We start from the raw sequence: 24,956 nt of genomic DNA, 5'->3' as shown, positions 1-24,956 counted from the left end.
CTGACCAACGTGGCAAAATCGCATCTCCACTAAAAATACAAAAATTGGCCAGGCGTGGTGGCACACACATGTAATCCCAGCTACTTGGGAGGCTGAGGCAGGAGAATTGCTTGAACCTGGGAGGCAGAGGTTGCAGCCAGCCAAGATTGTGCCACTGCACTCCAGCCTGGGCAATAGAGCGAGACTATCTAAAAATATATAGAAAGAATTATAATAATAATTTATAAAACTTGCTCTTAGTGTCTTTTGGTAAGAGTAGCATGAAAAAAATATCTCCCTTGAATAAGTCAAACTGAGGCACAACAGTTTCAGGATGGAAGTTTCTGGGTGAAGTTGGGCTGGCAGCTGAACAAGTAAATGATAGCAGCTCTCAGTCCCTCCCCTCCTGTCCTGCCAGACAGTTGTTACCTCAGGGCAGGGGGAAAGTGGCTTGGCTATTCCCGACAGATGGACAGTCGGTAGAACGGACCCTCCCACAGGCCCTCATCCCCTTGTGCAGCTGCTGGCCTCGTGGACAATCGGCTGTCTCCCCAGAAGAGGGAAAGAATTGTGCGATGAGAAAGAGGCTCTCAGCAGGAGGGAGGCAGGCGGGCTTGACTGACACGGGAGAAGGCTGGCTTTTTGGAGGGCTCTTAGCAACGGCCCTGGTTGAACCACCTCAGCCATGAGAAAATCAAATCAATGTGCCATTCTTCCAGGCGCGAGGCAGCAGCAGCAGCAGTTCAACATGAAAGGAGGCTTCCTCCCTGCCTGCTAATTACCTGCTCTTCCCGATCTCATGGTTTCTGCCTTTGCAAAGTGCTACTGAGAAGGGGGAGGAAACGTCCACCACCCATCCCCCTTGCTGCCTGGGGGTTCAGACTTGATTGTGAGTCCGTGTTATATCATCTCGTCTCATTGATAGGCGGGATCGGGAGCGGGGTTCCAGCCCTCCTGGACCGGCCGGAGCTTTATTCTAGAGTTACTGGCGGGTAGCTGTGCTTTTCTTTCCCGTTTGTAGGTGAAACCCCATTGGCTTCATTGGCTCCTTGATTTAAACCACGCCCGGCTTTCTGCCCGCTTTGCTGCTGCTGGGCCAGGCTGCCCAGCCATATCCCAGCCCCGTCTGCAGGGAGCCGGAGGCTGCTGCTGCTATTGTGTGGATGCCGCGCGTGTCCTCTCTTCTTTCCAGAGATGGCTAACAGGGGCCCGAGCTATGGCTTAAGCCGAGAGGTGCAGGAGAAGATCGAGCAGAAGTATGATGCGGACCTGGAGAACAAGCTGGTGGACTGGATCATCCTGCAGTGCGCCGAGGACATAGAGCACCCGCCCCCCGGCAGGGCCCATTTTCAGAAATGGTTAATGGACGGGACGGTAAGGCCGGCAGCGATCTCGGTTGCTGGGGCGGTGGGCAGAGAAACCCTCCAGGACCCTTTCTTTTAACGTAAGGCTGCGGGAAGAGCTGCTGTTGCCAAGCTCTGTGTCTCACCGGGAGGGGATGAGAATGCCTTTATTTCTTCAGGGTTGGAAGATTTGGGCTCCATGCACTATTCCCTAACTAGCTTGGGGGTTCTCCACTCACCCTAGCATCACATCTCCCTTCTGAGTTGGCAAATTCGAAGCCCTTTTGATTTTTCTAATGAGAATAGAGATAAGTATGTCCTTGTAATTTCCCCAGCCTTCCTGGTGCATCAGCTCTTCTGGGGCCATTTCTTTCCCTAGGGGATCGTGTTGGTTACACAGTAAACAAAGGAGGGAGGAGGGGGACTAGCCACCTTCACATTCTTGTGGGAGCCATGCACCCTGGAAGTGTTCAGTGTCTGTTTATTGAGTGGATGGGTTCTCATGAAACTGAAAGGAGTCCTTATTTGTTAACTGCCTTTCTGACCAAATGCTCGTTGTGTGTTTGAGGGTTTGAGGGCCGCAGGCTCTGTGATTCAAACAAGCCCATCCTTTCCTGCAGTCTGTGATTTACTGTTACATAACTGCTATCCAATGCTTCTGCTGGGTTGCCCAGAGCTTGGGTTGTATATATATCTGGGAAAAGGGTACCACATTCACTTCTTTTACACATTGTTAAAATATATGGGATGAGTAAATTGAAGCCTGCTTATTTGCCTTTTGATAGAAGAAATAATATTAGACTCTATCATTTGAGCTCTGCCAACCTCAGGAGCCACTAAGTCATTCCTCCTTTGAAAGTCTGGAATCACGTCCTCATCACGTCACGTCATTCCCTATCTGTAAACATTCTTTCCCTCATCCAGAAAAAGGAAGGGAGGAACAGGGAGGGAATGGCGCTCCCAGGCTACAGGAATCTCTGTGGTGAGGAACGGCATTAGGAATGGGGTCATCTGGGTCTTTGGGGCTTAGTATAGGAGCCTGGCTACACAGCCCAGAGCCCATGCCTTCCTGGGGCCCATGACTTGCTCCTGCCCAAACTGGGTGAGCAGTGCCCCATGTGAGCAGGATTCACTTCTCGTTCTTGATCTGTAAATACAAAAGGAAACATTGATTCTGTCTCTCCCCTCCCCCTTCAGGTCCTGTGCAAGCTGATAAATAGTTTATACCCACCAGGACAAGAGCCCATACCCAAGATCTCAGAGTCAAAGATGGCTTTTAAGCAGATGGAGCAAATCTCCCAGTTCCTAAAAGCTGCGGAGACCTATGGTGTCAGAACCACTGACATCTTTCAGACGGTGGATCTATGGGAAGGTAAATAGTCCTCTGGCCTTTGGGATTGTTCTTTTCTTCTCTCCTTTGCCCATCTCCTTGTAAAAACTGCTCACAGTGTTCTTCCCTGTGCCGGTTGATGTGTGTAAGATGCTCTCAGCTGTTATCCTGGGGGCACTGTTTGCCTTCCCCATTGTTATGTTCTATTAAAAGGAGGTACCCTCTTCTAATGGAACACACACCCTGAGGACACAGAGGGGATCTCAGCAACTAATGTAAACAGAAGCCTCAAGCTAGAGGAAGCTAATGGTGACATAATGCCTTTTATTGCTCTTACCCCTCCCATAACAAATCACAGCTACCAGAGGAGAAGGGAGGCAGGGGGCCAGTGTGCTTCTTGCTCAACTACAGCTTATAGACAAAGCCATCTGGGGCTATTTTGTCAATCTGAGAAATAGATAGCACTCCAACCTTTTGTTAAACCATTATCTGGGAGCTTGGTGACTATGCCTTCCGGATATGCATTCTGCTCACAGTGTGACAAGTGCTTTTTTCTTTAACATTTGTGAATTGACTTGGTGAGGAAATCTTACAAAAGCATAAAAATCAAATCATGCTCCTGGACATATTTAATAATCTGCCATTACTGGGGAAAATGATGTGAATGGAGACACTGCCAGAGAATTTGGGACCTATGGTCATGGTGTCATTAATGTCCCCTTTAGCGAAAATGTGTATACCCAACCATGTGACTGTGTTCCTTCTCCACTAGGCCTGCCTAAGGCACCAAGATATACCAACTAGTCAGAACAGGACTGTCAGATTGACTCTGCTCTCACATGCTCTTTGTCACTGGCTGTCATTAGTGGCCCAACCAACAGGATCCCCAGGGCAGTGACCCAAATGGCTCTGCTGACAGTGAGAATGGGGTAGCTTTCCCCTGATGGAGAGACACGGTATTTTAAAGGGTATTCAGATGATGGTTGAAATAGATTTCTAGCAGAGGACCATTCTACTACTCACCACACTATGATTTATAAAGAAACAATTGCCTCCTTAATCCTCGGCGTCATGCAAAGAGCTGGCATTGCATGTTTCCCTCATAGGTGAGTGGTTAAAATCCTAAGATGCTGATAAGTTTACCTGGTGGTTTGCCATTATTTAGAAACTCAGATATTCAAAACTGCCGGGCAGTTTTCAAAAGGCCAGGCCGGGCTATGGATCTTGCTGTTGAGCCTCCAAATTCTCATGTAATTTCACAGTTGAGATTTGATCCTTGCTTCCTAGATCAAAACTATGATGATTTTTTCTAGCTAATACAGATAGCTACATAGCTACTGCTTATTGATGTTTTCCTATGCACAAGGCATTGTAGACGTGCTTTATTGCATTATGCCAGTCAGTTCTGCTAACAATCCTATGAGGTAAATGTTTTTTAATTTCCCCATTTCAAAGATGATGAAACTGAAGCTTGCCCATGGTTACTTGTGTCCATGAGATGGCAGAGCCAGAATTCAAACCTGGGCTCTCTGACAGCAAAGAATAGAGCCTTAACTAGTCTGCCAACCCATTCTTGAGCCAGGAGGCTTAGTTTCCTTCACCTACACCGTGAGTGTGCTGTTGAATCATAATGGTGACTAGCTGATGAGGATGAAGAGGAGGTGGGGGAGGAGGTGAGGAGGAGGAAGATGATTCAGGGCTGTGTGGGACAGAAGGATAGGAGAGTCAGTGTGAATGGAAGGGACCCGGGTGAGTCCCCCCCACCCCACCAAGTGCAGGAAGCGTGTGGGAGGAGGAAGAAGCCAGGAGGTCTGTGGGAGGTGAGGATTCTGAGCTTTCCTGTCTTCCTGCTACTGAGGATGCTTTACTTGCCTCTCCCCCTTTTTACAAAGAACACAAAGGTAAAATTTACTCGTCAGAGGTGCTCACAGCAAGTGTGGAGGAGTGTAGGGAGAAATGGTCCCTGATGTACAGAGTCGGAGGAGGTATACACCACCTGCCCCAGACCTGTGTGTTAGACTCCTCTAAAGAAAGAGGAGTCTAACGGATGAGTGTGGTCGCCTGAGCCAGGGCCGTGGACCAGTCAGCTCCAGGGCAATAAGACAGACACTAAGAGTCCCAGCCCTAGGGTAGAAAAATGGGGCTTTAAAGGAAATAAGGAAGGAGGTCCACTCCAAGGGCACCAGGACTGACAGGTAGCAGGAAGAACTGTAGGTAGGTCATGCAGTAGGTAGAGATGAACAGGAGAGCTGTCAATAGGAAAGCAGGTGCTTCAGAATTTCCAAATGGCCCCAAGAGGCCCCAGGGTCTGGTGGCTGACTCCATGGAATGGCAACTGAGGACCAAAGTCCAGGGAGATTTGTTATAGGTTGGAGGGGATATCTGATATTCCCCAGGATCACTGTCTGAAGCTTAGGCCAATGCCGGTCACCATACAATAGGGCAGGAGGTAGAAAAGTGGGTCACTTTGAGCAGAGAAGCAAGGAGAGGGAGGGGAAGGCTGACAGTACTGCAGAGCAGACTGAGCAAGTGAGGCTGAGGTCCTTTCTGCAAGAACTGGTTGTTGCTCATGTGTTTTGGCATAAGGAAGCTGAAATCAAAGGAATGCTGTGGGGCAGGGTTGGCACGTGTTATGTGTCTATGTGCATATGAGGGGTACGTGTTTGTGCACACAGCTATTAGACTAGCTGTTTGCTTAGCTTAGTCCCACATTCTCCCTACTATTCTCCACCTTGACTGTGGTTTTAATGCTGTCCTCGCATATCAACTTACATTAATTCTGGATTCCCTGCACCTTGGTTGTGGTGTCTGTGGCCACTGTGGCTCCAGCCCTCCTTGCCTAGGAGCTTCTTTTCCTCCTCTGCAGGTATTTCATGCCCAACAGCTCTCAGTCTCCCATCTCCCCTACTCAGTATCTTCTCCCATGTAGGGCTCTGCTTGCCCACAGCTGCCCTCTGACTCTTCAGGCTGCCTGGATGTTGCAAACCAATAAGTCTGGAGGAGCCCAGGCTTGCCAAATGCCTTCTTGTTTAGGCTTCAATCAGTTCTATAGGCTGAGGCCCCAGATGTACCACGATCCTTAATCCCCCCAGGTGAAATACTTCAAATAGACTGCAGGGTAATTAGAATACAAGATTCAAGCCTTTAAAATGAAACCCAAAGCTAAATGGTCCAGAAAAACAACCCAATCACAGGGACATTATAGACAAAGCTACCGAAGTCCCTCTAGAGGGGGAGCTGGGGTGACCACTTGCTTTCAGTGATGGAGAAGTAGGGTGGCTTAGAGGAATGGAAGTGGCCTGGGAAGTCTTCTCTTGGATAACAGAAGGTGAATGGCCTGCAGATTACTTTTGGATTTGCCATGGGTGCCCTGGAAAGGGCAGGGGTGGGGCCATCTCAGCTGTCTATGATTCAGAAGAAAGTACTCTGCAGGTAAGACTTCAGCATCTTTTCTGTGCACAGAAAGTGGGAAAGGAAGAAAAGGCAGAGCAAGAAAGGCAGGGGGCGAGGGGTGTGTGTAAGAGAGAGAGAGAACATATTAGAGCGAGTGAGTGTGCTGGTCTAGTATCGGGACAGAAAGACTGTAATACAAGCTTATCCTGGAAGGTGTTACAGGAGAGTACAGGCTCCTGAGTCAGAAATTAGACTGCCTGGCCAAATCTGTGCTCTACCACTTATCAAGTAACTTCTCTAAGCCTCGATTTTCTCAGCTGTAAAGTGGGGATAATCATATCTATTTCACAGGGTTGATACGGAAAGTAAACGAGACAGTTCATTAGAAGTGCTTAGCATGGTTCATGACGATAGTAGAGGATAATAAAAGTTGGTATTGTAGAAATTATTATTGTCATTGGCTTGTCTTTTCTAAGATTAACAGAAAATAAGGGAGGGAAGAGTAAGTCTGGAAAGACACTCATTCTGTCTTACAACAAATGGACTTAGTGGCCACATACAGGAGCTGGTGGGGGGGTGGGGTGGCGGCGGGGGTGGGGGGGGGGGGGTTGCTTGGCTGACCTTTGCCCTCTCTGACAGCTGTGGAGCCTTTACCTCATCAGCTATTCTCTAATACAAATGACCAGGCTTTAGGAGTCACTTTATTGACATTTTTTTCCACTTTGTGGTCATTACCCTCTTGAGGTCTTTCCCCATAATTTATTGCTTTACCAATTCCAGACACAGAAGACCCCGCTACACTGGAAAGAGCATGAGTTTTGGAGTCAGGTAGATGGGCTGAAATCTCTTTTGCTACATACTGTGTGACCTTGTTTAAGTTGCTTAGTTTCTCAGAGCCTCAGTTCCCTTCTTGGTAAACAGTTCTAATGCCTCTCTTTTGTAGAATTTTTGTAAGGATTAACTATGTAAAGAAGCTAGCACAGTGCCTGGCTACTAGACACCTAATAAATGTTGGCTTTTCCCCCCACACTATTAGTCATTCAGCAACTGATCTTTTTGGTTCATTTGTATAACCACTTGATGTGCATTAAATGTATAAAATTCTAGAATGTCAGAGCAGGCAAGACTCACAGATCGATCAGTCTCATAGCTCTTCTTAGTAATTCTACTGGTAAGGATCCTGGACACATGGTGATGTCATGCCTGTTCCCCTTTCTTGATGACTGGCAGTTAGGGAGGTGTCGTTTACATTGGAAGGGCCTGGAGGTTCAAATATATTCTCTGGGAAGGCGTCACTTTATGTGTCATTCCTCAACAGCAAGAGTGAAGAGATATTTCACACAGCATGAGAGATCTCTTGGGATATTGTAAGTAAAGTACCTGTAATGACTTGAGACATCACAAGTGTCTGCTGCTTGAAGCCTCATTTTCTTTCTTTTTTTTTTTGAGATGGAGTCTCACTCGGTCGCCCAGGCTGGAGTGCAGTGGCCTGATCTCGGCTCACTGCAAGCTCCGCCTCCCGGGTTCATGGCATTCTCCTGCCTCAGCCTCCCGAGTAGCTGGGACTTACAGGTACCTGCCACTACGCCCAGCTAATTTTTTTTTTTTTTTTTTTTTAGTAGAGAAGGGGTTTCACCGTGTTAGCCAGGATGGTCTCGATCTCCTGACCTCGTGATCCACCCACCTCGGCCTCCCAAAGTGCTGGGATTGCAGGTGTGAGCCACCACGCCCGGCCTCGAAGCCTCATTTTCTATCAGAGCAGCCGTCACTGCAATTATTTCAAGTGGCTGCTGACGATTGTATTGGATGAGCCTTTCCTTTAGCAATGGCTCTCTAATGCCAGCATGCATCGGAATCCCTAGGTAGGCTTGTTAAAGCACAGACTGCTAAGCCCCAACAGCAGAGTTTCTGAGGTAATAGGTCTGAGGTGAGGCCAAGAATTTGTATTTCTTACCAATTCACAGACCATACTGATTCTGCTGGTCTGGGAACCCCACTTTAAGAGCCACCACCCAGAGCAATGGGAGTCAGGGAGGCAAGCAACAAACATTTACAAAATCCACAGAACAAACCCAACCTCACCCCCGATATTTCTCCCTTGACTGTTGCAATATTTTGGTTTACCTTCAGGGGAGAATTGGAAGCTAGGCCCAAGTTATTATTCAGGGAAATAAGACATGGTTTCATACACTACTGCTTACTTTCTCTGTAAGTCCAAGAAAGATGGAAAAAGCCAGTATTCTAAGAGTTACAAGGCTGAGTCAAGACTGATATATAATAGAAGTATAATAGCTCTGAGACAAAGAATTTTGACTGCAAGACTGATTTTTTTGTATTAAAAGTAGAAATAGAAAGTAGAGACTGTCCCATCCAAGTTGACACACCCAGATGACTTCTCTTTTACCTTTTTTCTTTGCCTTTATCCTCTTCATTTACTTTTTATTTTCATAGACATACATACGATGCCTTGGAAGTAATAAAGAATTTAAGGGAACAAAATCCTTGTTAAAGAATCTTTATACCATTAAGAATTCCTGGGTTGGGGCCTTACAATGCAGAACCTCCAGTCCTACTCCCCAGGAGTTATAACTTAGTAATATGGGGTGCAGGATCACACTTTGGATAACATTACTTTGTGACAGTGTAGGAAACAGGGAGCTCTGTATTGTCAAGTAAAGCTGTCAGTTGCTAGGTGAGACTCTTGCTGAAAATGCTTGCCAGGTGAGACAGAGAAAGCTACCATACCATCAGCTCCTTTTTTGTTTAAGACTAATATTTTCAAGGAGTTTTAGGGTCACAGCAAAATTGAGAGGAAGGTACAGATATTTTCCATATGCCCTCTCTCCCCACAAATGCACAACCTTCCCCATTATTGACGTTCCCTATGAAAGAAGCACATATTGCAAGTAATCAGCCTACATTGGCATGCCATTATCATCCAAAATACATAATTTACATTAGGTTCACTCTTGCTGTTACACATTCTATGCATTTGGGCAAATGTATAATGTCGCATATTCATCATTGCAGTATCATATCAAGTACTGCCCTAAAAAGCTTCTGTGCTTTGCCTTTTCATCCCTCCCACCCTCAACCCTGGCAACCACTGATCTTTCTACTGTCTCTAGAGTTTTGCCTTTTCTAGTATGCGATAAAGTAGGAATCATACAGTATGTATGCTTTTCAGATTCCACCAGCTCTTAGATAACCAGACTCTATCTCATTTTTGCTATCCCTCCATCCAGAAAATTCCCAACACTTAGTTGATCCTTCTTTGAGGAACGTTTTTCTTTTCTTGGAAGAATGGCTTGGAGCAGTGGCTTTCAAGCTCACTTGAGGAGCCCCAGCAATCTACCAAAGCATCCAGGGTGGCTGTCAGGGAGCAAAGCCATTCCAAGCTGCAGGGCTCTGGGCTGACTTCCAACTTGGAACAGAGCTTTTCTAATTATCGCTTTTACTTTTGACTTTGTGGAGGATATCTCTGAAGAAAGGAGTTATTGCTTAACAAATATTACTTAGTACTTACCGCATGGCAGACATGGGGATGTTTTTAAACATTGAAAACCAAAGCTTTAGAGTAGTATGTGCCTGTCCATCTGGCTGCCTCACAATCATCCCAGGAGACTGCCCCAGAATCTGAATATTTAAGATTCTCAGGTAATCCTGAAGATCAGTTTAGCTTGCAAATCACCAGGCAACACCTATAACTCTCAAACTTGCCTGAAGATATGAATCACTCGGGCAGCTTATTAAAAATATGGACTCCCAGAACTTACCAAATCATTCTCTCAGGAGAATGACCTCAAAATGCATATTTTAAAAGAGATGATCCCCCCACCAAACTTCCATAAATAATCCAAGAAGCTTGGGAAAGCAGGCTGTGTATGGCCATTTTTTATACTTGCACAATTTTGAAGGCTTTGTTGTTAGGCAGATATGACACTTGGTTGTGATACGACTAGTTTCGCTTTTCTTGTTTATAAATTTATTTCATTTATCTTATTGTTATTTAGAGACAGGGGTTCCCTCTGTTGCCCAGGCTGGAGTGCAGTGGTGTAATCATAGGTCACTGCAGCCTGAAACTCCTGGGCTCAAGCAGTCTTCCTGCCTCAGCCTCCCAAAGTGTTGAAATTACTGGTGTGAGCCACTGTGCCCAGCCTTTTGTTGTTTGATGGTTGGTGCACATCACAGAGCTTCCTTAATCGCAGTGCTTTTTTATGCACTTAAATTTTTGACCGCCAGTTGCAGAAATCAGCTTCTACAAGTGGCCCTGACTCCTGTGTGCCACTCTCATCCAGTGGTACTTGATCTGGGCTTCTGAACTGGCAAAGCAAGACAGGGAAGGCTGGAAAAAGGCCCTCTTCCCATCTTGTCAGTCCAAGAGTGCTGGAATTAGGAAACATTACAAGAATAACATAACAAGAAAATGAGCTAGATGTGAACTGGTCCCAGAAGGCAGATTTCTGGTCATAATGTTATTTAGAATTTTGGCAATCATTAACTTAGTGTACTAGTCCATTTTTGTTGCTTTTGAGACTGGGTAATTCATAAAGAGGTTTTATTTTAGCTCACGGTTCTGCAGACTGTACAGGAAGTGTGGTGCCGGCACCTGCTTCTGGCAAGGGCCTCAAGAAGCTTACAATCATGGTGGAAGGCGAAGGGGAGCCAGTATGTCACATGGTGAGAGAGGGAGCAAGAGACAGAAGGTAAAGGTGCCAGGCTCTTAAACAGCCAGATCTTGTGTGAACTCATACATAAGAACTCACTCATTACCATGAGATCAACACCAAACCATTCATGAGGGATCTGCCCTCATGACCCAGACACCTCCTACTAAGCCCACCTCCCACATTGGAGGTCACGTTTCAATATGAGATTTGGAGAGTACAAAACATCCAAATGGTATCACTTGGCCAGAACATCCGTAGTGAGGCCCTAACTGCTTTTCTTTGTTTCAGTCTTGTTTGGATGAAGACATGGAGAAACCTAGACAAAAACACTCAAAGATTTATGGGCACTGGGGTTGGTGCCCTTGATTCTATAGGGCCTGAAATCTGTGCTCCAGTTTTATTCCCCTTAGTGTCCCCTCTGGCCTGGCACAAAACAGCCATCATGACCCTTTCAGATCATCCCTGATTGCTGGTTCCTACTGAGGAATGTGCTCCTCATCTAGCCTGCAATGGGGTGCCATGGGAGATGGCAGAGTGGCAGGGTGGATTGTTCAAGGGCTTTGCATTCAGACAGGTCTGATCTAGAGCTAGGCTCTGTTAACTGATTGGGTGACTCTGGGCATGTTAATTAACCTCTCTGAATTAGTTTTCTCATCCACACATGAGGAGGAATAATCCCAATTCCATGAGGTTGAGATGACATATACAGTGTCTACCCTATAATTTATATCAAATATCTTGCTTTGGAAAGTTTCTTAAGGAAAAAATTCCAGTTTCTTTCTGTCAAATAATGCCTGCTTCCCTAGTGGCTTCTTTCTCAAGTGTAATCACTTCCTTTTCCACTCTCCTGGGATGAGGGTGGGGTTGTGTTGATAGTTCTAGGCTCCTGGATATCTTATCCTAGCCTGCAACTTAGTTCCCTTTGTCCTTTCTGGGTTCATGTAGTCATCTATATAGGAAGCATTATATATAACACTTATATATAAGTGTTAGTTCTTATAAGTTCTTATATGTAGTCTTATGTATAAGAAGTGTTATATAGACTACTACATGAACCCAGAAAGGACAAAGCGAACTCAGTTGGGAACTAAATGTTGGGAATTTTCTAGATGCAGGGATACCAGGGATGAACTAGCTACTTTGAAGGAGTCTAGTTCTATAGTTTAATAAAACTTTGCTTCTTCACCCATTGCTCCAGGGTAGTATCTGTGGGTGATCTGCTGGATGTCAGGCCCCACATTTTCACAGATCCTGGACATATCAGAACAGCTCTTTCCAACCACCAGAAACAAGTATCCAGGGTGCTCTTTGTAAAGAGTAGAGATGAGTGATATACCCTAACCTAAGCCTTCCTTTGCTCAATTATTTCTCTAGGTTCCCTTTAATAGTTCACTGCTTAAGAGCAAGTCCTCTCCCTATCTCTTCACAGAATGAACCTTCAAAATATCATTACTACATTTATATTTTTTAAAAAGTGTCCCATTATATGGTGACAATTAAGAAATGCTTTCACCTGTGGAAGAGTCATTCTAACAACAATTTCTGTGTTTCTTCTTAGTTCTGAATATTCCTTATGCCTTCTCCCTTCTGTCTGCTTCTGAAATACTTCGTTCTCCACCACCCCAGTTATTCCTTGAGTCTGGGGGACTATCCATTGACAGCATTTTATCCTTGTGTTCACCAACCAGTCTCACAGGGCCTCAGGATTCAGGCAATCACCCTGTGGTTAATACGGGAGGTGGGGGCGGAGGGGAGAGAGGATCAGCTTTCTCTCTCTCCTCTTCGAATAAATGAAGATCCTGAGCTGGACTTCCTCTGAAGGCCTTAATTGTTTATTTTATTACAGTTCATACTCCATTCTCACTTTCCATCTGCCTTTCCCCTGTAATTCTGTATTCCCCAGAGACTGAGCTGCAGCAGCTGGGCCAAAAAACTGCAGATGGTTCACCAGGTCTAAAGAGAGCCTTAATATTTGCCCTTAACTTTCACAGTTCCCCACCAGGTTAGACGCTGCCTTCCCTTTTAACCCTATGGTTTTTAGCTTTTGTATTCCACACTGGTGCCTTGCATGGACTTTTGATCTGATTCTAAATTGCAGGCCACCCCCTCAGTAGCATCTTCTCAGTTTAGGACATGTCAGTCAACTGGAAGAGAAGAAAGGAGAAAGGATGGGAGGAAAGGCTGAGTTGTAAGGCCCAGTTGCTTTCTCCACAGGTTAATGGTCACTGGGCTGCTTAGGTAACGGGGCTCCCCACCCCACTGTGCAGGGGCCACACCGCACATCCCTCTCCCTTGCTCTCCTCTCTGTCACACACAAGCCAGTTGTTTATTGTCTCCATTTAGCTCTTTTCAAGCGGCACAAAATAAAGGCCCTATCACTTGTGTCACATTGAGTGCTTTCTGTGTTGATTTGCTGTTCTTCATCTGCCAGGCCTCTGGCCCAGAGAGCAAAGTGAATACTCAATTTGATGCACATGGATGATTTTATTTATACAGCAACTATGAATGGATTAGAAACTCGGTATCTCTGGTAGGTACCATATAGAGAATAATTAACCAGGTTACTTTTTGTTCCTTTCTGAGAAGTTTGGGTATGGATGTCTTAGGGCCACTTTGGGAGCTGTTTGATAGCACTGCTCCCTTGAATATGGTCAACTACAGCCTTCTATCAGAACTTCCCTCCTGGGTGTCCAGCCATATCCTTCCAGCATTCCTTGGCTCTGACACGTGCTTGGGTTTAATCTCTTTGTTGGCCTCCAGGGAAGGACATGGCAGCTGTGCAGAGGACCCTGATGGCTTTAGGCAGCGTTGCGGTCACCAAGGATGATGGCTGCTATCGGGGAGAGCCATCCTGGTTTCACAGGTAAAAGTCTCTTCCTTGCCCCCTGGACCACAAGACGATTTTAACCAGAGGGAGGGTCTGAAGCCTTGGAACTCTACAGAGGCTTTATGTGCAAAGCCCCCGCACCAAGCACTGCTGTCTCCACAACTGAGTTCCCCAAAGCAATGAAAGTCTGATGCTTCTGTACAGGCCAGTAACCTATCCAGAGCAGAAATGGTTAGGCCTTTTCTACCAGATACCTGCATCCTCCAGCTCCACCCAGGTTCTGTTTCTCCTGAGGCTCAGCAGGACTGGATGGCCTTTCTTGAAGGTGGCTTCATGTCTGAATTTGGCTTTATTATGACTTAAGCCAGCTCTGAGCTTTCTTGCCTGCGTGCCCGCCCGCCGCCGCCCGCCTGCCGCCCGCCCCGCCTTCCTTCCTTCCTTCCTTCCTTCCTTCCTTCCTTCCTTCCTCCTTCCCTCCCTCCCTCCCTCCTTCCCTTCTTCCTTCCTTTTTTGTTTGTGTACTTAATAAAGGGCAAATATGTCCTGTTTGTCTGGAACAGTTGTGGTTAATATCTATGTAGTCCCAGTATATTTATTAATAGAACTCTCTTTCACTCTCAACAGCATCCTAGTCTGGATGACAAATTATATGGTTATCTCTCAGTAAAGGGCCTTTTTTAAAAATGTTTTTTTTTTTTTTTTTTTTGCCGGGGGTAGGGTAGGCAGGAAACTTAAACTGGGTAACTTAGTTGTAGAAGAGTGCCCTGTGGCAAATAATTGATTATTCATTTCCATGATCCCCTTTTCTTCTCCTTGACAGTTATTAAAAAAAAAGTTACCAGCTTATGTCATTTTAAAGAACGCTTGCCCTGAAAACTTCTAAGATGTTGGCCATTTGAAACCCTGGTTTTAGTGTCTGTATTATTAGTGAACTACCATGTTCCATGTGGCTACACAACCACAATTATGTACTATCTGGCTCTTTACCAAAGTTTGCAGACCTCTAATCTAGAGTGCGACATTTCCCCTCATTAACTCTTAGGTCCCTCGGCTCTAAAATGGTATATTCATCTTGGCCCTATACAGGGAAAGGGGGAATGGGATTAATGATGTGCTTTGTAAGAAGAACCGATTTTAATTTTCACAAAGGCTTGAGGTAGCTGTGAGAGAAAGAAGCCTGCTTCTTCTTAGAAGTCTGAGATGGCCTAAAGTGGTGTGGGAAGAAGGGAGAGTGGGGAGAAAGAGAAACAAGAAAAGCTGAGAGTGAATTCCCCAGAGAGGTAGCCACTGATTCTGCCCTCCTCTTTGCTGGAATTCTGGAAAACACCTGGGCTTCTAAAAGATAGGGAGCTCATGCATCATGGTAGGGTCACAGCTCAGGCTAGGGCCAGAGATAGCTCAGAGTAGGGCCCCGGCTCAGGGTAGGTCCACAGTGCAGGGTAGGGCCATAGATAGCTCAGAGTAGGGCCATAGCTCATAACCACGGCTCAGGGTAGGACCTGCTGATCTATTTGGGGACCCCCAGCAGAGCCTGTCTAATTGCGTATCTTGAAAAGGATTGGAAAACTGTCATAATGACATTATTCCCTCTCACTTTCCTTGTCCAGGAAAGCCCAGCAGAATCGGAGAGGCTTTTCTGAGGAGCAGCTTCGCCAGGGACAGAACGTAATAGGCCTGCAGATGGGCAGCAACAAGGGAGCCTCCCAGGCGGGCATGACAGGGTACGGGATGCCCAGGCAGATCATGTAGGACGCTGCATCCTGCCCCTGGTAGAGAGGACGAATGTTCCACACCATGGTCTCTACGAAAAAGAAATAGTTAGTCACCTTCTGACCTTCTCCTCTTTCTCAAAGCCTTCTGTCCCTGGTTTTTGCAAGTGCTGCATTTCCGCCGAGAATCCGCGTTGCCTACTGCTGCCACCTCCTGTTCATTTAGAACTATGCAAAGACTCCGCTTCCTTTCTCCTGAGCTCCTCGGGCCCCAGAGTCTCTGTTTGATTATTTATTTATTTATTTATTTGCCAAAAATTCTCCTCTTCGACTTATAGAATGCACCTAATAAAGTAATTAGTCTTGTGTCTTACAGTGTAAAGTTCATTCTTTCTCTTAGGGACTCCACAGTCTGGACTAGTTTCTCTTCCATTCAAAGGCCAGAAAGATGGAATTAAGCTTAAGCTGCAGCTGAGCAATATAGGTGAGCTATGAGGACGCTCTTGCAAGATTATCGTGTTTATCTTGGCAATTGGAGTAGAAAGTTTAGGAGTCGTTTCGCCCACTCTGAGAGCCTAGAGCCATGAGTTCAAGAACAAAGTCTTTGACCACAACAAGTTTTTGAGCATGTGCTTTGTGCTTATCGTGCTAGACCTGTAGAGGACACAGGAAAGACTGAGACAAAGCCCCGGTTCTTGAGAAGCTCTTGTATAGGTGCCCAGAAAGTATCTGTTGAATGGATGGAAGGAAGAATGGATGGATGGATGGTTTTATTGAATGGATGGGTGGGTAGATGACTGAATGAATGAGCAGTTTTCACTTCTCTAGCATTCATCTTCCTCTTACAGACCAGACCCTAGGTCCGATGCTGACATTTATACAGTTTTTTTTTTCATCATCCAGGAGTTATAGACAATGTAGTTTGCTCTCCTAAAGTCATTTAAAGGGTCTAAACCCTGAAAACCCTAGGATATTGCCTGGTATTGAGATTTGCCTAAGATGAATAGGTTTTTGAGATTTTTTCCCCGTGGATAGAAAACATTAAAAGGTCAAAAAAGCCTGGGGATTACCAGTTCATCTTATTCTTTCTTACCAGTAGAAACAAGAAAAAAAAACATGATACATCTAGTAAGAAAAGAAATAAGGTATTTTAGCCATATAATGGATAACAAGAAAAAGATAAAATAGATGAAAGTATAGACATTGCCAAATTCTAAATGTTTGGATGGTAGTTTTTTGGACTGTGTTCTCTCTTTGTTCTCTGCAGTTCTAGGTTTACCCAGAGGTTCCTATGGGATCCCTGTGGGGGCAGGGCTGCTGAGGAGGCAGAACCCTGGGCCTCCACTCCTGCTTCAACCACAGCAGCTCTGATATATCTATAGTACATATTAGGATTCAGTATAACATTTTTAAAAAGACCTTTAATGTAAAAGAAAAAAGGAAAAACCATTATGCTAAAGAAAATTGGCCTGTGGGTCACCTAAACAGTTTACTGTATCTGCTAGAAGTTCTAGTGACCATTTGACAGCTACTGGTGAACTGCCTATTCCCGGAAAGATGTCTCCCAGCCATGGCAGCTGAATTATTTCCTAAAACCTTACCTTGGAGTTGCCATAAAAGTAAGAGAGGGAGGCCGATGGATCCCAAAAAGTGAAATAAAACTTGGAGGAAAGTCCTGGAGAAACAGAAGGTGTCTAGGTCCCTGTTTGGGACTGGGGGTAGGGGCCCTAGGGAAATAGCCTCCATCAGGAAGGGGATGGATTGGGAGAGAACTTTCAGGATGTGCCCTGTTCTGGCTCCCACATTGCCCTAGCTGTACCAGTGACACAGAGAGGTGAGAAAACAGCAAAATCAGTTCAGAGCCAGCAGGAATCAGCCTGCTAAGTTCAGGGCTGTGCTGGAGCCCAGCTGGAGTGAGGAGCAGGTAAAAAGAGCACCGGTAGACTTGCCAGCACCTGGATATTTCTCCTCCCAAAACGATGCAACCCACGCCCCCCCATGGAGACTCCCAACCCTTCAGTCCTATCTAAAAATTGTAACCTAGAGATGAGGCTCTTGAAAAAATTTGAGGCCCTAGAGCAGAGTACCCTGAGTGGTGGCGATTAGGGTAGAGAATGATAATCCGGTGTGTAGTTCCAAAGAATATCTGTCTCGATATATTTTCCCGAAAGTCACCAGAAGTGATCCAAGCTAAAGCCCGAGATTTTTTTTCCCGCTTTTCCCACTTTGCATTTGCAGTCAAGTAGTAGGATCTTGTTTTTTATTTGCAGGCATTCTGCCATTTTAGTTACCATTCGCAGAAAGCTTTAATGGCGTACTAGAGTGCAGCACTACTGTAGATAATAAAGTTAATTGGCACGGCCTCACATTAGCAAAACTGCTAATTTAATCAGTCATTGAAACTGAAACAATTCTGTTCACTATGAATCTTTCACTGCTATGGTAACTGTAAAGCACAAAGATAAAATTTTAAATTGTAGTAGCATTATTGGCAGAAATGAGCACATCATTCTTGTGAGTGCTTTTAAAGCCTACTTCCCTTGGACATTTTAGAAGTGAAATTTCCACATTTAAACTGGCCAAGGTCAGCTTCTTGAATAATGTAGACTCCAGGCCATCGTTTGCATGGGCCTGGTAATGCCTTCACACTGTGCATATGATAAACAAGCTTAAGGTCACTACACCTCCGGAGTAAGATCAGAGTCTCTGCTCCCAAGCATTGTTTGAGAACCATTTCAAATGGTAGGTGCCAATTCTTGATAGTTTGTGTATGCATTTCAGCTACAGGAAATAATGTAATAGCTTGATTGGATCCAAAGTATAGTCAAGTCCATTTTTTTAAAAGAGCAATCTTTCTTCTTTCTCAAATTATAGACCCAATTAGCATGCTATGTACTTTTTTCTACTTGCAAGCAGTGGTGACTGAGTGAGAGTAAACTCTGAATAGTCATTATGTAAACCCTGTGTTAGTAATACACCTACTGTGCTATTAAAACCACTGGCTAGGGGGCCAAATGAGAAGGATTCTTCTGGGCCTCTGGTACTCAATTTTTCTCCATGTGATGATAACATGCTGCAAATTGTAGAAATAAAAGTTTTCTTTTTTTTTTTCACTCCTCTCAGCTCATACTTAGAAATGGGAATTTTCATGTCAAAACAGTTGTTTGCCAACATGTGCACCCAGCAAACAAAAGAAAGATAATTGTGTATTTTTAAACATTAATCCTTTCTTCAATATATTAAGTCAAAGTTGCTTTGTATTGCAGTAAGCAGTTGTGACATAATCCATAATAGATGAGTCTCTGAGGCAAAGCTCCTTGGAAAACACAGGGTGATTCTAGATGTTGGTTTATACCTGCTTTATTATTTTGCTGCTGCTTTATTAATAACACAGATCTTACTTAATGTTTATCATGCTTAATTTATTGACTGTCACTGTATCTTCAAGGTATTTCTACAATGGGCCAGCAAGATAATTATTCCCTTTTATCAAATTTCAAAATAGATTTTTCCCTTGATAAAACATTGTAAAATATTCAACAATTTGGGGAATGTAAAGACCCTCTCTAACTCCATCCTCCAGGATAACCACAACCCACAATTTAGTGCATCTCATCCTAGCAAATTAAAATGCCTATGTAATCTGCATAACATATTGAGAATATCTTCATTTCTACAATCCTTTGGTAATAAACCAGTTTCTCACAGCTACAACCTATCAGATACAAGGGGAGGGTAGATACCTTCTCAGGAAGTAGGAAGGTCTGACTCAATGGGGTGTCCCAACAAGACCAGATGAGGAAGCTGGTCCTTTCTACATGGAAAGTTCTACATGGAAATGACTGCATAATTTTTCCTTGAAAATCTTTTGAATGGATGTATCATTTTCATTTAATTAACCCTTTATTGTTGGATTTTAAAATGTTCTCAAATTTCATCATTAAAATTAATGCTATAAGAACCATCCTTATAGCCATATCTTTGTAATAATTACCTTAGGATAATTTCCTAGTGATAAGTATCCATTTTTGATTAATATTGTCAAACTACCCTCCATACTACCAGTTTAGAGGCTCACCTGCTAAGTATATGTGGCCATTTCCATACGATCTCATCAGCATTATCACTTTTTAAAAAATTGTGAATATTTTGAAAGACACCATCTGCATGCTAGGATGTTAGTGGAATTTGGTGTTCTTCCTAGGCAGCTGCAAAGAAATTTTATGGTGGCTGGATACCTTGCCACAAATCCCAGTGTTTTTCATTTCTGCCACAGAGCACATTGGATCTGTGAGCAATTCATGCTTGTTTTATTATTTAATATTTATTTATTTATTTATTTGAGGCAGCGTTTCGCTCTTGTTGCCCAGGCTGGAGTGCAATGGTGTGATCTTGGCTCACTGTGACCTCCACCTCCCGGGTTCAAGCGATTCTCCTGCCTCAGCCTCCCAAGCTGGAATTACAGGCATGTGCCACCACACCCTGCTAATTTTGTATTTTTTGGTAGAGATGGGTTTCTCCATGTTGGTCCAGCTGGTCTCAAACTCCCAACCTCAGGAGATCCGCCTGCCTCGGCCTCCACGAGTGCTGGGATTACAGGCATGAGCCACCATGCCCAGCCTTATGCTTGTTAATGACTGTATGAAGTAAAACTGTATGAAGTAAATAGGATTGCTAAAAACAGAAGGGTTGGCTGGTAAAAATTATTGAAAAATATGATACCAGAACAGAAATTACTGTTTCCAGAATTCAATTTGAATGTCTTAGACAAGAAAGCATTGCGAAATGTAGTTAATTGATTTACTACTCAGTGAAATCAAAGATATGACATGGCTGTGAGTCTATAATATAGACTCAAAATAAATATGTCAGCTTTTATAACCCTGAGTTGGAAAGCCCTAAGTTGAAAAGTAAAGCTATGTTGAAGGGCAAGAATAACTCTCACTGTGGTTTAAATGAGTTTAGGGTAAATACTGTCCTATTGACCTTTGTTTTAATGAGACAGATATTGAATGGCCTTCTGGAGGATAAAGTTAAAGATCCATTCTGGTTCCATATTCTTTTTTTTTTTTTTTTTTTTTGAGACGGCGTTTTACTCACTCTGTCGCCTAGGCTAGAGTGCTGTGGCAATGATCTCAGCTCACTGCAACCTCCACTTTCCGGCCTCAAGAGATTCTCCTGCCTCAGACTCCCAAGTAACTGGGACTACAGTCATGTGCCACCATGCCCGACTGATTTTTTGTATTTTTAGTAAAGATGGGGTTTCACCATGTTGGCCAGCCTGGTCTTGAACCCCTGACCTCCAGTGATCTGACTGCCTGTCCTCCCAAAGTGTGGGGATTATAGGCATGAGCCACCGTGCCTGGCCTTGTTCCACAGTTTTGAATCAATAATTCTTTGGGAGAACATTGCATCAGTCTTATGATGGGATGAGCTTAGCTCGCACAGATTGCAAAATAAGGAACTCTGCCTTATAAAGAAATTTCTTATGAAGAAATTCCATTTCAGAACAAACTAAAGGGAAAAAAATAATGACCTATGGGAATTTCACTTGATAGAAATTGCCTTAGTCTATTTGGGCTACTATAATAAAATACCTTAGACTGGGTAATTTTTAAACATTAAAAATGTATTTCCCATTGTTATGGAGGCTGAGAAGTACAGGATCAAAAAAAAAACAGATGTGGTGTTTGGTAAGGGCTTGCCCTCTGTTTGCAAGATGGCACCCTGTTGCTGTGTCCTTCAGTGGGGACAAATGCTGTGTTCTCACATGGCAGAAGAAACGAAAGGCCTAGGCAGCTCTCTGAAGCCCCTTTTATAGGCATTAACCCCATTAATGAGCACAGAACCCTCATGGCCTAATCACCACACAAGTCCCATCTTTTAATACCATCACCTTGGGGGCTTGAGTTCCAACATATGAATTTTGGAGGAACATGTACATTCAAACTGTAGCAGGTATTTATTTAACACTTACTAAGTGTCAGGCACTCTATATAATTCACATCCTTTGATACTTATAACAACCCCATAAGGTGAGTATTTATGTAATTTACCAGATAAGGAAAGTGAGGTATAGAGAGCCTAAGGGATTGTCCAAGGGTCCACAAATAGTAAGAGGAAGAACTGAAATTTGAACTCTGAGCACTGATTCCAAAGCCTTCTGAATTCTACTATACAGTGCCCCCTTCCACATCCTAGAGACGGTGCTGGGCTCTGGTGGATACATGAGTGAAGACATGGCCCCTGTACTAAATTAACACTTACTCTTTCCCCAGTAGGAACTCACAGTGAAGAGCTTACCAGTCTATAAATCAGGAAAGTACAGATAGGTGCAGTTCTCTGGCCTAAATTCAAAATATGTATTTCTTTCCTGAGTTCAGAGCACCCTTGTGTATATAAATAACCAATATTCAAGTAGCTTGTTTTACATTTGAAAGTTTAACATATGTTTCTTGATTGGAATGATTCTTGCATAGCTGTGCAGATGTCACGTAACTTTTTTTCTTTGGGATCTTTTAATTAGGACCAGGATTAGGATAAAATGAGTGAGTTATTCTCCTTGGACACAAAATTTAATTTTGAGAAGGAAAAGTCACAACACTCCTCTCTGTAGTAGAAGGAATAAAGATGGTAAAACTAGGTCTTTGGCAATGTTGTATTCATTACTTCATAGAAATTAATAGATGTTATTAATCTAATTAATAGACGTTTTGAATTTAATTAATATAACAGCCAAGACTTACTGAGCACCTGCTATATGTCAGGCGCCATAATACCCTCAGGGTATTTAAGGAACAGACTCTCCCTTAGCTGATGTAGGTCACTCATAAGAAGAGCCAGGGCCAGGTGCAGTGACTTATGCCTGTAATCCCAGCACTTTGGGAGGCCGAGGCAGGTGGATCACCTGAGGCCAGGAGTTCGAGTTCGAGACCAGCCTGGTCAACATGTTAGAATCCTGTCTCTACTAAAAATACAAAAAATAGCCTGGCGTGGTGCCAGGTGCCTGTACTCCCAGCTACTCGGGAGGCTGAGGCAGGAGAATCTCTTAAATCTGGGAGGCAGCCTGTGCAGAAGAGTGAGGCTCTGCCTCAAAAAGAAAAAAAAGAAAAAAAAAAAAAAGAGAGTCAGCACAGTCCCTCTAACTGTGCAGTCATGCCTCACGACTTTGGATTACTGTGGAGGACAATGATTCTCACAGTGTGATACCAGCCCTGTGGACAGATTCCATCCTCCACTGATTTGCTGAAACACTAAGGCATTTTATCAGTGAATCTGAAGAGCCTGTATCTCTGAGTAAGGGGATTTGGCAGCTGTGGCTAACTGTAGGCGAGTACCGTCAAGGACTTCTAGTGAAATTTAACTTATGGAAGAAGTGCAAAAATACCATTTAAGATAAACTATTTCCAGCCCATTGGAGCAAATTGATGTACTGAATGATAACATAGCAGAGACATCCACTCATATGCCCTTTATGCTTGATGAGACAGTGTGAGGATGCCAGCAAGTTCCCTCAGAAAGTCAGAGGCACTTAGCCTGCTGGGGAAGTAGTAAAATTCCACTGGAGGCTCCTGCATCCTGTTGCTGGGTCCATGAACCTAATCAACCATATTTTAGAATTCTCCAAGGAGATCAGTTAGAATGCAACAGCCAGGGGACCCTCTGCTGAATTAACACCTATTAGAGATGCCAGTGGAAATGAATAAAAATCAGTTTAGTAGCTAGTGTCACACAAACAGAAACACAACATTGCATGTGTTGCCAGGAACAAAACTGAACCTATGATTGCAAAATGAAAACAAAACCAGTAAAAAAAAGTTAAAAAGCAAAAACAAAAAAACGACTGTTCCAGCACTATATGGCTCCTCAATTAGGATAGGAAAGGTTGGAAAGCCAAAGCAATCTTTAGTAGAAAGGATCTGAAATGGTTTGGATATTTGTCCCCACCAAATCTCATGTTGAAATGTAATCCCCCATGTTAAAGTTGGAGGTGGGGCCTGGTGGGAGGCATTTGGATCATGGTGGCATATGCTTCATGATTGGCTTAGTGCCATCCCCTTGGTGATGAGTGAGTGAATTCTCACAAGATCTAGTTGTTTGGAAGTGCGTGGCACCTCCCCCACCACTCTTCCTCTCGTTCCCTCTGGCCATGTAATGCACTAGCTCTCCTTTGCCTTCTGCCATGACTGTAATCTTCCTGAGGCCCTCAAAAGGAGCGGATGCTGGCACCGTGCTTTCTGTACTGCCTGGAGATCCAGGAGTCAATTAAACTTCTTTTCCTTATAAATTACCCAGTCTCAGGTATTTCTTCACAGCAATGCAAAAACAGCCTAACACAGAAATTGGTACCAAAGAGTGGGGTGTTGCTATAAAGATACCTGGTGGTGTGGAAGCAACTTTGGAACTGAGTAATGTGCAGAGATTGGAAGAGTTTGGAGGTCTGAGAAGAAGATAGAAGATAGAAAGATGAGGAAAAGTTTGGAACTTCTTAGAGACTTGTTAAATGGTTGTGACCAAAATGCTGATAGTTACATGGACAGTGAAGTCTAGGATGATGAGGTCTCAAAAGGAAATGAGGAACTTATTGGGAACTGGAGCAAAGGTCACCCTTGTTATGCCTTTGCAAAGAACTTGGCTGTATTGTGCTATGCCCTAGGGATCTGTGGAAGTTTGAACTTAAGAGTGACAACCTAGGATCTCTGATGGAGGAAATTTTTAAGCAGTAAAGTGTTCAAGAAGTGGCGTGGTTGCTTCTAACAACCTACACTATGATATGGGAGCAAAGAAATGACCCGAAATTGGAACTTATATTTAAAAGGGAAGCAGAGTGTAAAAGTTTAGAAAATTTGCAGCCTATGTGGCAGAGAAAGGAAAAGCTTTTTTGGGAGAGGAATCCAAGAGTGCTTCAGAGCAACCCACTTGTTGAAGAGATTTCTGTGACTAAAAAAGAGCCACATGCTAATAGCCAAGACAATGAGAAAAAGTTCTCTAAGGCATTTCTGAGATCTCTGAGGCAGTCCCTCCCATGACAGGCCCAGAAGCCTAGAAGGAAAGAATGGTTTTGGGGGGCCAGACCCTAGGGCCCTGTTACCCTGAGCAGCCTCAGGACATTGCTCCCTCCATCCCTTCCACTCCAGCTCTAGCTACAGCTCAAAGGGACCCAAGTACAGTTCAGGCTGCTGTTCTAGAGGGTGCAATCCTTAAGTCTTGGTGGCTTCCACATGATGTTAAGCCTGCATGTGCACAGAGTTCAAGAGTGAAGGAGGCTGCCAATCTTCCTTAGCAGAGTCCCCACTGGGGCAGTTCCTAGTGGAGCTGTGGGAAGGGGCCACTGTCCTCCAGAGCCCAGGATGATAGATTCATTGGTAGCTTACACCCTGCACCTGGAAAAGCGACAGGCACTCAACATCGGCCCATGAGAGCAGCCACAGGGGCTGTACCTTGTAAAGCCATGGGGATGAAGCTGTCCAAGGTCTTGAAAGCCCAGCCCTCATATCAGTGTGCCCTGGATGTGGGACATGGAGCCAAAGGAGATTATTTTGAAGCTTTAAGATTTTAATGACTGCACTACTGGGTTTTGAACTTGCTTGAGGCCGTGCCTTGCTTCTCCTTTGCTTTCCACCATCATTGTAAGTTCCCTGAGGCCTCCCCAGCCATTCAGAACCATGAGTCAATTAAAGCTCTTTCTTTTATAAATTACCCAGT

The 24,956-nt window shown here is 44.3% G+C and overlaps 1 protein-coding gene across 1 annotated transcript; it reads left to right on the top strand.

Moving 5' to 3' along the window:
- Positions 1 to 637: 637 nt before the first annotated feature.
- On the top strand, positions 638 to 15,624 carry TAGLN3 (transgelin 3). Its single transcript, XM_030801721.1, has 4 exons — positions 638 to 1,353; positions 2,520 to 2,694; positions 13,476 to 13,578; positions 15,150 to 15,624. Exons 1-4 carry the CDS (start codon positions 1,174 to 1,176, stop codon positions 15,289 to 15,291), a joined length of 600 nt encoding a protein of 199 aa, XP_030657581.1. The 5' UTR covers positions 638 to 1,173; the 3' UTR covers positions 15,292 to 15,624.
- The last annotated feature ends 9,332 nt before the right edge of the window (positions 15,625 to 24,956 follow it).

Source organism: Nomascus leucogenys, chromosome 21, assembly GCF_006542625.1.
Source record: "Nomascus leucogenys isolate Asia chromosome 21, Asia_NLE_v1, whole genome shotgun sequence".
Classification (NCBI taxonomy): Eukaryota; Metazoa; Chordata; class Mammalia; order Primates; family Hylobatidae; genus Nomascus; species Nomascus leucogenys.
This window is presented reverse-complemented; position numbering and strand designations above follow the sequence as displayed.

What these genes read in the sequence shown, in the direction of transcription:
- TAGLN3 (XM_030801721.1), top strand. Translation starts at nt 1,174, where the DNA reads ATGGCTAACAGGGGCCCGAGCTATGGCTTAAGCCGAGAGGTGCAGGAG. An exon ending in AATGGTTAATGGACGGGACG is followed by an intron (nt 1,354 to 2,519) that starts GTAAGGCCGGCA and finishes CTCCCCCTTCAG; the next exon opens with GTCCTGTGCAAGCTGATAAA. An exon ending in GAGCCATCCTGGTTTCACAG is followed by an intron (nt 13,579 to 15,149) that starts GTAAAAGTCTCT and finishes TTCCTTGTCCAG; the next exon opens with GAAAGCCCAGCAGAATCGGA.